We start from the raw sequence: 13,101 nt of genomic DNA, 5'->3' as shown, positions 1-13,101 counted from the left end.
AGAGTTTTTAGTCCGTTTTTAGAGTCATTTTAAAGTTAAAGTCGACAGTTTAAATATATTTCAGTTGAGTTTTATAAATGATTCGATAAAATGTCATGAAACGACAAAAGCAGAATAATAATCTTAAAGTCATGGGCCTTTCAAAAAAAAAACTTAAAGTCATGGAAGTCCACCCAAACCAGACAATTATGTGACCGTGCTATGCTTTTTTCAAGTATATCCTTAGTGAACATAGTCATTACAGACATTTTGATGAAAAATGAAGTTTTGTCAAATGAAATGAGTTTAACTTTCATAAATTGTCGGTCATACATATTTTCAGATCACCCAGACATCATAAACAATTATGTGTTCGTTTAAAAATGATTATGATAAAACTCCAATAATTTTAATGATAAAACGATCGTGATTGAGTAGCGGTATTAATTTTTTTATACACGACAATCAGTTAAATCTTTATGAAACATGATGATCTTTATTGAAAAAAATAAATCCAAACAACCCACTTGAAATCTTTAGTTGGTGATCTCATTTCACACTCGCTTGGCATTCATTTGTTGCATCTATTAATTAACAACAATGATATTTAGACTCCTTAAATTTCATACACCCGTTCAACACATTCATATTTTTTTTTTCTATCTTTTTGTCTTTTCACATCATCAAACTATCGCATTTATCATATCATTACTATAAAGGTGTTTACACATATTGGAGTGTCTAACAAACATTTTCCATGAACTAATTTTATTTATTTATAAATATTCTAGAAACCACTTCTCTTGTCATAATAGTGGAATAAATTTCATCTATATATTTACTCCTAGCCTTGCTGAACTTCCTGCCACTACACATGTGATGAGAACACCAATTAAAAGAACGTGGACATATCATATGTCACATTGACATGGATAAATGGACTTTGTCAATAATGCATACATGTTGATAACTTTATTTTCAACAACCACGTATACCATCATATTATCTCCTTACTATATATTAAACTCTTCGTGCTTATATAGTTTCCAATTTCTTCCAAACAAACTCTTCCCCCTCGATCATTTTTATATAACGTTTGCTTCTTTCTACTCGATCCACTCACCTCACAATTTGTTTTCATCACTTTCTGCTACAAACACATGTGCAGAGAGATGAAGAAGAAGAGGAAGAAGAAGAAGAACTCCTACCAAGTAATAACTCAACCTATTTTGATAATATATGTTGAATTTCTTGAATTTGTAATATGGCTACCTTGAGGATGTGACACATTGGATTGGTGCAAAAAAATTTCCTATTTGTTTCTTCACATTTGTATATTATTAAGATTAAGATAAGATGTTCTCCTATAACAAGTTAACAACAATGGTGCTTGCTTGATTCCAGTATTGCGCGTTGTTTGGTCTTAGCACAAATCTATCGATGGCTATGGGGGTGAGATGTAAGCATTGTTTTTTTTCTCTTTGAGATTTTTCGTTAATTATAAAAACAACCTCTATATTACCCTCTAATGTCTTTTTCATTTATATTGTACAGCTTTGCCAATATCCTCACTCTATACATATCTTTATTTTATGGTGAGTTTAACTTTTTCTACTGAATGGAATACATTGTTATTACCTACTCCCTCATAGTGCAACTCTGAGTTTAAGTATTTGTGCTGCATGAACGATTAACATAGAACAAATATTTATTTTCAGGTGAAGGATTTCCATGTTGTCGAGAGTGAGGAAGACATCATGCGGGTTATGTGGGTAAGTTTTTTTTTATACAGACTTCCATTACATAAGGAATTGATGATGGTCTGATTTTTTTAAACTTGGCCAAAATAGTTTTAGTATCAATTCAGTGTGATTGTTATGGTTCTCGCGGTGGAAAGGCAACCATTTCTAAATTTAAAGTCTTTTTTAAACGTTCGGTTTAGTTTTTTAAAAGTCTGGATTGAGTTTGATATATTTTCTTTAGAGATATCTTTTGATCTAGAAGTTTTAAAATCTATTTAAAAGTATACTTTTCAATGAGATCTTTAAATAAAATAACAAGACTATTCCTAAATCTGCTAATAAGCCTGCCTTCATGGTAAACGGGAAAATAATTTTGTATATAAATAAGCCTGCTAAATCTGCTAATTTTTTTTTTATGTACTAAGTTCAGTCATTTTGATTTATATACTGTGATTACTAATTTGTTTTTCTTTTCATTCATACTTTCAGGTGTTTTTTTAATTTTGAACAATCATATTTTCAGGTGTTAATACTATTGCATCCTATATTGGTCCATTGTTGATATCAAACTTTGTAAAAAATTTGTTATCCAAACAATGAAAATTCAAGCAACCAATATGGATTGGTTCTTGCCTCCCTTCTCTTCCTCTCAAAAATTGTGGAGACACTAAGTCATAGACAATGGTACTTTGGTGCTCAAAGAATTGGAATTCAACTTCAAGTCCATGCAGCACTTATGGCTTAAGTTTATAGCAAGTCTAATGGTCAAGTGTTGCAGACTATCCGATGATAACATCACCAATTTGATTAATGTAGATGTCGATATAGGGTTGGAGACTTTTGCCATCACATTCATGGAATTCTGAATCTTCAACGGTTTCTATTGAAATCAAGCCAGCAGAATATGTATGATTAGGATCAGATTCCTTAGTTGCTTCCTGTATAGATCTTATTATTGAAACCTGAGACGTGGAGGGCTGAATCATGTGTAGAGCTAGATCACATAATTTTCACCAATTATAAAGCATATTAATGCAAACTATTTTGTAAACTTGAAGCTGATAAACACCACTACTCTGATGTATACAACTATTGTGCATAAGAGAATGTTAATATAAATTGAAGGCTCTTGATGAGTATGTCTTAATTGATATTCACAAGATGAACTTAGTTTCTAATCTTACTGAGATTTACCTTTTCAGATTATTTCCATCTAGCATTGTATATTCGGTGAATGAAGTTTTAATCATTTTATGCATTAGATTAACAGTCTCAATGCATATATATGCTACCAATAAAACACTCTTTTTCAGTTTAAGGAAAAGAATATGACATCTATTATGACAATGCATAGATGTTCAAGAGAGGTTTCAGTTGAAAATTGAAACATACACCATTATGTTACATGAGTGTGTGCTTTGCATGTTAATCTTCAAGTATTGAAACTCCTGTATTCATTCAAAACACATATGTCACATCACATATATGAATATGGATTGAGAGGGTATAAATGATGCCATAATGTACAGACTATGTTTTGGTGAATGCGCAGTGATAATAAAGATGTTATGAGCTAAAGACAAATGTCCTGCAATTAAGTAGCTTGTCGGTATAAAAATGGCAAACAGAGTCCCGCTGCATGTGAAATTGCAGTCAGGAGAATGATATGCATAAGCTTTTCCGTAATGGCATCATTGTGGGGTTGAATAATGGTGGTGAGTGGAGAAAGAGAATCCATTAAAACGGAAGAACTCAACAGCATTGATTGATAATACTTGAAAACCGCATTTGCAAAATATCAAGTTAGCACCACATGTTTATAATATGCATATAAATTAACAAATCTAAATACACATTTTACAGAACTATTTTTTTTATAAAACAAAGTTTAAGTGAGTTGTCAAAAGTCGAACCCCCTTCAGATGAGTCAACTTTTACAAACTAAGTCAACCTTCCTTGATCACATTTTACAAAACTAATTAATAATCTATTTATATTGAAAAATTATATACATAAAGAGTAATTTAATGAATAATAATCACCAACTAAAACTCAACTAGAGAGAGAGAAAGTAGATAGAGAGAAATTCCAGGACCACCCGGGACTTTCAAAAAGAGAGAGCGCCATTTCCGCGCAGAAGGGTGGCTTTGTCCACAACATGGACAGGGCAAGCACACCCTTCTTCTTCACCAATTTCTCGGAAGAGGTGGGGGCGATGGATTTGCGGAGGTTGTTTGCACAATACGGGAGGGTGGGGGAAGCGTTCATCCCCCGCAACCTGAACAAATGGGGGCGACGTTTCAGCTTTGTGAAATTCAAGAACGTACAGAATGTCGAAGATGGGGGACCAGGGAAGTTCAAATTAAAGGTGAACAAAGCAAGGTTAGGGAGGGAGGAAAAATTCAAGCTATGAAACCACAAGGCAAGGGATATGGTGGTGATACATCAAAAGTGGTAGAGAGAAGGTAGTTTCAAAGTGTTTTCATAAATAAAACTTAGAATACTATGTCGATGGAGTCGGAGGAGTTGACACTAGAGGTAGATGTCCCCAACCATATCCTAGGCAGGCAATAATTGGACCTCATATAAATATTGCATTCCACAAGAACACATCACCCTCCTTGTATCACTTTAGCTCAAAGTCTAGAACACTGGCTTACCCACAACAACACATCATCTTCTTGGACCATCTCTTTAAGATAAGTATCTAGTTCATACTCAATGTTATGTTGGCCACTTAATTATTTTTATTTGCAATTCATGACATATCTTAGTCAAGACAAACTTTTAATTGTTTGATATCAAGTGACTTTTGGTTAAAATACTAGTATGTCTAACATAAGTTGCATAAATTCAATAAGTGATAAAATACTATCAAGACATAATCATTAAGAGGGACCATATTACATTAGAATATGTATTTCATTTTTGTCATTACATTAGAAGATGTACTAAGCAGACACATTACTAAACAGACACACGTAATCTTACGTATTATTTCATTCATCAAATTAACTAGTGCTGGATTTGGTACAGCATAATCCTTTCTTACTCTTCCATTCATCAAACCCAAAAATGCAACAAGCTAGCTTCTCCATATTGAGCATGTGGCCTCTCCCCTGCTTTTTTCCATCTTTGCTATTAAGCTATACAAGCCTGCAGTAAGAGAATCACTTATATTAGGTATATAGTAATAATCAGCACAGTTAGTCAAGAGTTATTTATATAGTAGCATTAGCAGCAAGCCAGCAACCCTGGATGAAAACCATCTCATCACACGAAATAATCTTATCTCTTTGAAATCAAGAATCAAGGTTACACATATACACCATACCATAAAAAACATAATAATTCATAATACTAATGCAAACTATTAAAACAAATTAACTAGGTTGTAAAATAACGTACCAGGTATAGTATAGTAAATCCCAGTCGCGAAGAAGCACCATCCAAAGACAAGTGTAACAACACAGAAGTATGCCGGTATATAAGGTGCAGCGGCGGATGAAGTGGAGGGATTTCTTGAGTGCAAAGGAGAACAATGTGGTGGACAAGAAACAAAAGATTGAAAACAATATGCATTCCTCAGTGTTTTTGTGGAAGTCTAAGTTCATGAGGTACGACAATTGGAGAAGCATTATAAGGTACGAGAATGAGCAAAATGTTAAATAAGCGGCAAAGTGTGAGATGTGGCGGCTGATGAAGCATGCCAATGTTTAAGGTGCGGCGGCTGATGAAGTGGAGGGATTTCTTGAGAGCAAGGTAAAACAAGGAGTTGGACAAGAAACAGATGACTAAAAATATTATGGATTTCTCGACGTTTTTGTGCAAGTCTAAGTTCATAAGGTATGGGAATAGGAAAAGCATTTTAAGGTACAAGACTGTGCAAACTATTATATAACTGTCCAAGAAGTAGTCTTCCTTCAGTTTCTCCTCAATGTTAATGAGGTCGTCTTGTGGCAATTTGGTTGCCATTGTTGAAGCAAAGTGTTTTAGTATACTGCAGTAAATGAATTTAGAGTAAGAGTGGTGAGTGAAGGGATAGGGAGAAAGCTATATGCATAATATAGGCCTTTATGATGAAGAGACTGTGTAATGTAGTGAGGTACAAGAGAATGAAAAGAAACAAATTATTAAAAGTCGTGGGTCTGCATTGCACTGTGAAAGTAAAGTAACTTCCACATTTGAATTCACTGCAAATGTTCGGCAAGTAGCTTGCAGGTATAAAAATAGCAAACTATTTGCGAGTATATGATATATGCATAAGCTTTTCCCTAATAGCATCATTGTGGGGTTGAATAATGGTGGTGAGTAGAGAAAGAGAAACCATTGAAAAAGGAACTCCACAGCATTGATTTGCAATACTTGAAAATTACATTTGCCAAATTTCCAAGTTAGCCTCATCACTAATTTGTTTATGTACTACATTCAATCATTTTGATTTATGTATAGTGATTACTAATTTGTTTTTCTTTTTATTCATATTCTCAGGTGCTAATACTAGTGCCTCATAGTGTCCATTGTTGATATTAAACTTTGTAAAAAAATTGTTATCCAACAATGATAATTCAAGCAACCAATATGGACTAATTCTTGCCTCCCTTCTCTTCCTTTAAAAAACTGTGAAACAACTGAGCCAGAGACAATGGTACTTTGGTGCTCAAAGAACTCGAATTCAATTTTTTGCAGCTCTTATGGCTCAAGTTTATAAAAAAGTCTCTAATGGTAAAGTGTGGTGGACCAATGGATGGTAATATCACCATTAATGTGGATGCCAACAGAGTTGGAGACTTTTGCCATCACATTCATGGAATTTGGTTGATTCCAGTTCAGACCATCTTATGCATAAATCTGGATTGGATACCTTCCCTTGTTGCATTTTCCATGACAACTTTGGTCGAGGTGTGTAACACACATATGGCTAACATGCAAAAAGGTTTACACTCCAAAATTATGGAAGCCACGGATGCAAGAATGAAAATGACATCAGAGACCATGAAGAACATGAGAATTTTAAAGTTGCATTCATGGAATTAACATCCATGCAAAAAATCCTCCAACTTAGGGACACAAATGAGTTTGGTGCTGAAATACCTCCATGCAAGTTCAGCAATAGCAGGGGCGGATGCATGTAGGAGCAATGTGGGACTATAGCTCCACATGCTTTTCCCTTTTTTTTTTTTTTTTTTTTAAATATACCTTCCGGTCATTATTATAAGCAAAAGTTTACACTTTAGGTTCATTCAACAATTAATGATATATATGGTCTTTGTTGTAGGTCACATACATCATTCAATGAATGAATCTAAAATGCAAACATTTGCTTATAATAGTGATCGGAGTGTATATTAAACAAAAGACAGATGTGTGTCTCACTCTCTCTCTTTCATTTTCTATTCCAATTTCCTTCCTGTACCGTAACTAAACACGTCCCTTTCTCTCTTAAATTGCAATCTCTCTCAAAGGTAATAAGTGGAAATGGTAATAAGTGGCTGGGTCAGAAAAGCAATTTTCTTTGAGCATAATGATATTTTTTGGAGATATATACAGTCCATTCTGGCTTATTCTCCACTACTCATGTCTCATACTGGGTTACTGAAATATCTTTCAATGAACATAGGCTATAACCTGAGATAATCACCAAAAAAAATTATGACAGTTTTGAATAATAATTTACAAAAATTGTGGAAGAAAATACTACCTTGTGAAATGAACATAAGGTAGAAAACTATACTAAGAATTGTAATGGTTGAACTAGCCATCTTTTATTGAACAATTGATAATGCTGCTATATCAAATGTGACAAAGAGTTCTATGAAGCTGTTATAATGTATCCCGATATATATGTATTTTGTATTTGTTTATGATTTAATGACTAGTGATATTCTTGTTACTTACTTGTAACAATGATTGTGTGTTTTACTTTTATAGGATGAAGAAATTTTTTCCCGTGCTTTCTAGAGACAAAGCTAGTTCTTCGGTTAGTCAAGAACCATCAAATACTCGACATCCAAGTGAACCACAAAATGAAGTTACACCTAACTCGGCCAATGAGGGTATTCAAGTTGTTGATTACAATTTGTTGGAAACGGATCCAGGACTTAGGTCTCCAATTTCAAGCTATCATCCTAACATCCAAGATGAGGTACGTAAAGCTTACCTTAAAAAAGGTCGTTATAAACCTAGCAATTTCGTTTACCCTTGGTCTGATCATGGTAGACAAAGACGTAGATTTTGTAAGAATTAGTTTAATTTGTATGATTGGATTGTATGATTGGATTGTAGTGAATCTAAGGACCTAGAAATTTTAGCTCCACGTATAATGAAAGTCTGGATCCGCCCCTGAGCAATAGACACTCTTTTATGGACAACTTCAACTTAAGTTTCTGCCTTCACTTTTGGGGCATGTATATTGGTTAAAACGGGGCTAACTGCAGCCATAGTCCTATCAGCTCTTGCAACATCCCTAATTCTACAAGAACCAATTTATAATGTACCTGAGCTTACGTCCATGATTACTCAAACCAAAGTTATGTTGATCGAATCCACAAGTTTATAGAAGAAGATCAAAACCTATCTATTAATAGGCATGCTTCCGAAACTTATCAGTTGTTACTGAAGTTGTGCTTTCCTTTGCCTTCAAGCAATATACTATATGTAATTTTCAACAGGTTGTTTGATCTTTAGCACAAATCTATGGATATCTATCAGTAGTTTAGGATGACTTAAAAATTAAATACTCTCAATTACAGCAATTTTAGTAGTTTGCACTCTGCGGTCATCTTTCAACAGATAAATAGGCTACTTCATATCATTTGTATATACTCCTAATCTTACAGTATGTTAAAAGAAATGATACACAACCCAACTCTCAAAAAAAAAAAATTAAATAGGTTTGTTTTTTATACAGGTATTAGAAGTTATACTTGAAATATCAGCTTAAATTTTAAACAATTTCTCTAATTTCTTTTTCATGAAGCAAGATATAGAGCAGAATTTAGCCTTTGTAGTTACTTGTTCCCAAAAATCAAGCTTAATTTTAAGAATATAATGTGCCAAATTTGGTTCAATCAGCATAAATATGAATGAAAAGCTTTGTAAATATTTGTTCTCGATGATACAGACAAATGAAAGCCATGAATAATATCCATTTTGTGCGAAGTCAAAGAATTGTGAGGAAAGTCCAACAGAGCAATAACTGAAGAAGGACTATAACAGAACCCAAACTTGTGTAATCTAATCTACTTATTATTAATCTCATTGCACTGTTGCTTAATTTAAATAGGAAACCTTCCCATCCTAGATAGTATATTTAGAAAATAAACTGAAACATATCAAAAAAGTCATCCTGAAATCAAAGGTATAATAAATCAATGACAGCAACAACTTCAAGCAAAAGCTTACTAATCTGAACCAAAGACATATTTGGCCAAATGGACCACGCTAGCGGATCAATACACCACTCAAAAAAGAGACATTGGTCCAACTTCACCCAAATCGAAAAAACCTCTATGACCATAATGTGATCCAAAATAACACATAAATCAGACTTGCTAAAAGAATGCGCACTCATTTATTAACTTCCAAATAGCCCGTAAGACCAAAATATAATGTGATAATGGAACCAACAATAGTTCTACTGTTATTACAGGCATATTTGAAAATCATCAATGACTTTAAAATAAAATTTTGGAAGGAAATGAAAAACTAAACTAAAAATTGTACAAACTCTTAAGCCCATTTGGCTAGAAGAGACATACAACCAGCTCCTAATAAAAGGGATAGATTGCATCCTAATCGAAGTTTACCACTCTTTTGCATCCTTGGATTCATAAAATCAGCTGCAAGAAGATCTACAAGTGCCATATAGATTAAGATACCAGCTGAAGCTGCATTAAAGATTCCTTCAACAATAAGTGCGTTTGGACTGTTCTCATCATAAACATTGCTAATCCCTAAACCAATTCCAATTCCTACTGGAGTAGTCAAAGCAAAGAATAATCCCATGATTGTAATTGATAGACTCTTGAAATTTGCCTGCAATGGTTGCACTTTCAATAAGTCAATAATCCCATGATTGTTTTCTTGTTTAAATTCAATTAAGGTGCACAATTTCAACCATACATAAATAAAAAAGTTCAACTAACATAACTTCTAGGAATTAGTTTTGTTTACTATTTCAGTTTATATGACTTTGGAACAAAAATGTGAAGTATAATAACATTTTTTTTCCTCTTGAGTATTAGCATAGCTATAGAAACTATAAGGGAGTTTGGCTAATTTTGAACATTTAGGAACAAACAAGGGCATCCAACAAATACATTGGTTACAAAATGCTGTGCAGTAATTTCTCTTGTTAAAACAAACATGTAAGTCAAATAAGTACTATATTCAAGTATCTTATCTTTAAAGATCCAACCGTACATGTATTTGAAACTTCATAATGAAATCAAGGTTTGAAAAGTAATCCTGACTCATAGTATCATTTCATGTTTGACACCAACCAAACAAACATATGGTCCCATTTACACTCATAAATATTAGCCTTATAAAAATTAAATCATATTCCATAATTCATGGATAGGTATTATGCACTACCTGAGTTATACAACTTCCAAGTCCCATGCCCTCAAAAAATTGATGAAAGGTCAATGCAGCTACAAGCGGCCTTATGGTTTTAGGACTCTCTGAAGCACCGAGAGAGATTCCTATTATAACAGAGTGGACAATAATCCCTAACTCCAACACCTATAATGAAATCAAAACAATATTAAATCACAATCAATGTTAACTAAAAAAATCAATATTTATCAATCTAATATGTGATATGATTAAAAAAACAAAAAAAATTAATCAAAAGTCTTTCATAGTTAGAACATAATGAAAATTATATATAAAATATCATTACCTGTGATATGACCCTATGACGAAGAAGTTCTGATGAAGGATCGGAAGAAACATGGCCATGTGCATGACCATGGGATGCATGAGTATGAACATGCACATGTCCTTGTTGCTCCACATCTAAGGTTGCCTCATGACTCTTAACCTGTGTCAGCGTTGATGCCCTTTTAGAATAACGATTCTGAAAATAAGCGGTGGCATAAGTATCAACCATGAGAGACCCCATAGCAGTGCACATAGCCACAAAACCTGTGAATGGAAAATCACCCCAAGGATGTTCGTTTAAACAAGGTGAAGTAAGATTCTCAAAAGCATCAGGAAGCACATGAATGAAACCGGTGGATAATATCACACCGGCAGCAAAGGTTTTAATGATGAAAAATATATCTTTTTCAGGGCTTAACGCGGGTATGACTTTGCCAAGAAGTGGGATACAAACACCAATTGCACTTGCAACTAAAATTGACACTAAAGCTGCTATTTTGTAACGTAGGGCTTTGGCTTTGTCTCTATCTCCATCTTCCTCATCACACGTGCATTCTGCGGCTATTAGAGTCGGGAATATGAGGAAGATCAAGACAGAAAAAACTAAGACTTTCATAATTTTTTTGAATCCCATTTCAATGGTTAGAAACCCAAAGAAATATGGTTATGTTACAGTTGTGCAGGGAGAGATGAAACAATGCACAAAATGTGTGTATTGTGAACAATTGATAAAGATGAATTTATATAATTGTTACGTGAATTCTGGGATTTCGAAAAAGAAATATTTGAATATTAAATATGAGATTTCGAGGTCATAAGCACGTGATGACGGCAACATCATAGTTTTTGTTTCTGTTCATATGACTGTTGTTTGTTTGATTAGACTAATAATGTGGTTAAAATGTCGACATAACTAGTAATAAACAGAAGTTTTTTTGTTTAAGTAAGTAAATTAAATGTGGAAAGTCAACTAGCCATAGGGAAACTTATTGTTATTGTTTCAAAACTCATTGGTAAATGACGATATTTCTATTCTTCACAAAAAAAAAAAAATGATGAAATTTTTTTAACAGCTTGAAGTCTTCAATTTTTTTTTACCCAAAAAAAAAAAGGCATCAATTTTATTTTTTTTAAAGAAAAAGGAATTAATGTTTTATATTTTAAATATCTTTGTTGACATATTTATCATTAAATATTTGAAAACGCAATATTATATGTATTGATTTAATTCGTAATTCTCTCCAAAAAAAAAAATCAATTTATATTAATCGCAAGGACTTGCTTTTTAACAACCTCAAGGGCCATGGAATTGGGAGTTTTTACAACTCGAGAGTTTACCTCATTTTATTTATGTAAACTCGAGTTTACGAATTATGAGAGTTGAAGTTTCAATCACTTTTTTCCCAATCAAAATTTTTTCTTAAAATTGTAAAGCTTGATCAATGTAATCTCTCAAATATGTGAAATTGAAATCATATTCAGTCCCTTAAATTGAACATCGGTCACTTAAGTCCTGTTTCTAAATTTTGCATCATGATTTTAGATGTTTTATGTAAAAGCACAAAGAAACCTATTATTGCGAACTCTAAGAATACCTTGACAAGCAGTTTTATTTCCAGCATTAATCACTAAACTATCTTTATTAAAAGGAACTTTAACATAATTGATATGAATGCCGTTATAGAAGTTATGGAGATACAAAGCCATATCACAGTTGAAGAAAGAGTATGAAAGAAAAAATGCCAAAGTTTTGTCTCATGCAACTTGCGTTCGTCTATGGAGTAAAATCATTCTAGCGGTTAAAGATCAATCCATTTTGCAGATCACCTGGGGTGCAAGGCGTTTCTGTGTGAAATTTATCGTTATGAAGGCCAAAGTTTAGCAAAACACAAGGGTTTTTGAAGTATTTACCTAGAGAATACGATTGAAGGCCTTTTGGGAAGAAAAAAGTGGCATCAACTCTTGGAAACAGGATTTGAGGGCTAAAATTCATATTTTAAATGTGCGATTTCCCAATATCCATTGTAATGCATCTTCCTATTATGAGTAGATAAATCTCTATTGAGTATGACGTAGATGAACCTCTTCGGATTACTTGAACTATGTAATTCACGAGTCCTTTTATGCAATTGAATGCATAGGATGATTCAGTTATTTTGATTACTTGAACTATGTAATTCACGAGTCCTTTTATGCAATTGAATGCATAGGATGATTCAGTTATTTTTGTGCTTAATGATTTTCTTTATCTTATCAATTTCAAATTTAATCTAGGGAATATTCTGATACTGACCATAGGCTTTTTAACCACACATAGGATAATTGTTCGTTAGATTATGACTTTAGGAATATTAAATCGTCTACATGTGATAAGAAAAATTATCGTTTATTCATGATTTTGATAACACTATTTCTCCTAAGAAGAGAAGGCTCTCTACTAGATAAATGGGACTTTTGATAACAGTGGTTCCTATTTTTGGCTTTTCCGATG

General features: G+C 33.2%; 1 protein-coding gene and 2 long non-coding RNA genes across 5 annotated transcripts; 1 reads left to right on the top strand and 2 right to left on the bottom strand.

Annotated features, from left to right (window-relative positions):
• Positions 1-1,000: 1,000 nt before the first annotated feature.
• LOC146940627 (uncharacterized) lies at positions 1,001-2,899 on the top strand. Of its 3 annotated transcripts, none has more exons than XR_015032093.1 (5): positions 1,001-1,190; positions 1,384-1,438; positions 1,534-1,574; positions 1,698-1,751; positions 2,245-2,435. It is a non-coding gene; the product is annotated as an uncharacterized LOC146940627 (long non-coding RNA). The 3 variants fall into 3 exon arrangements; XR_015032094.1 differs by having other exon boundaries at positions 1,027-1,190; positions 2,211-2,899; XR_015032095.1 differs by having other exon boundaries at positions 1,028-1,190; positions 1,384-1,431; positions 2,211-2,899.
• Positions 2,900-4,582: 1,683 nt separating this feature from the next.
• LOC146940626 (uncharacterized) lies at positions 4,583-5,871 on the bottom strand. The gene is made up of 2 exons (XR_015032092.1): positions 5,130-5,871; positions 4,583-4,877 (listed from the first exon to the last, which is right to left on the bottom strand). It is a non-coding gene; the product is annotated as an uncharacterized LOC146940626 (long non-coding RNA).
• Positions 5,872-9,271: 3,400 nt separating this feature from the next.
• Positions 9,272-11,329, bottom strand: LOC146940625 (zinc transporter 1-like). Its single transcript, XM_085754341.1, has 3 exons — positions 10,630-11,329; positions 10,320-10,469; positions 9,272-9,758 (listed from the first exon to the last, which is right to left on the bottom strand). The coding sequence occupies exons 1-3, from the start codon at positions 11,242-11,244 to the stop codon at positions 9,453-9,455; spliced, it is 1,071 nt and encodes a 356-aa protein (XP_085610467.1). The 5' UTR covers positions 11,245-11,329; the 3' UTR covers positions 9,272-9,452.
• Positions 11,330-13,101: the final 1,772 nt, after the last annotated feature.

Source organism: Medicago sativa, chromosome 3 (assembly GCF_051527215.1).
Source record: "Medicago sativa cultivar Bolivia chromosome 3, Bolivia_mono, whole genome shotgun sequence".
NCBI classification, from domain to species: domain Eukaryota; kingdom Viridiplantae; phylum Streptophyta; class Magnoliopsida; order Fabales; family Fabaceae; genus Medicago; species Medicago sativa.
Note: the sequence above shows the minus strand (reverse complement) of the source record. Positions and strands in the feature narration are given on the sequence as shown.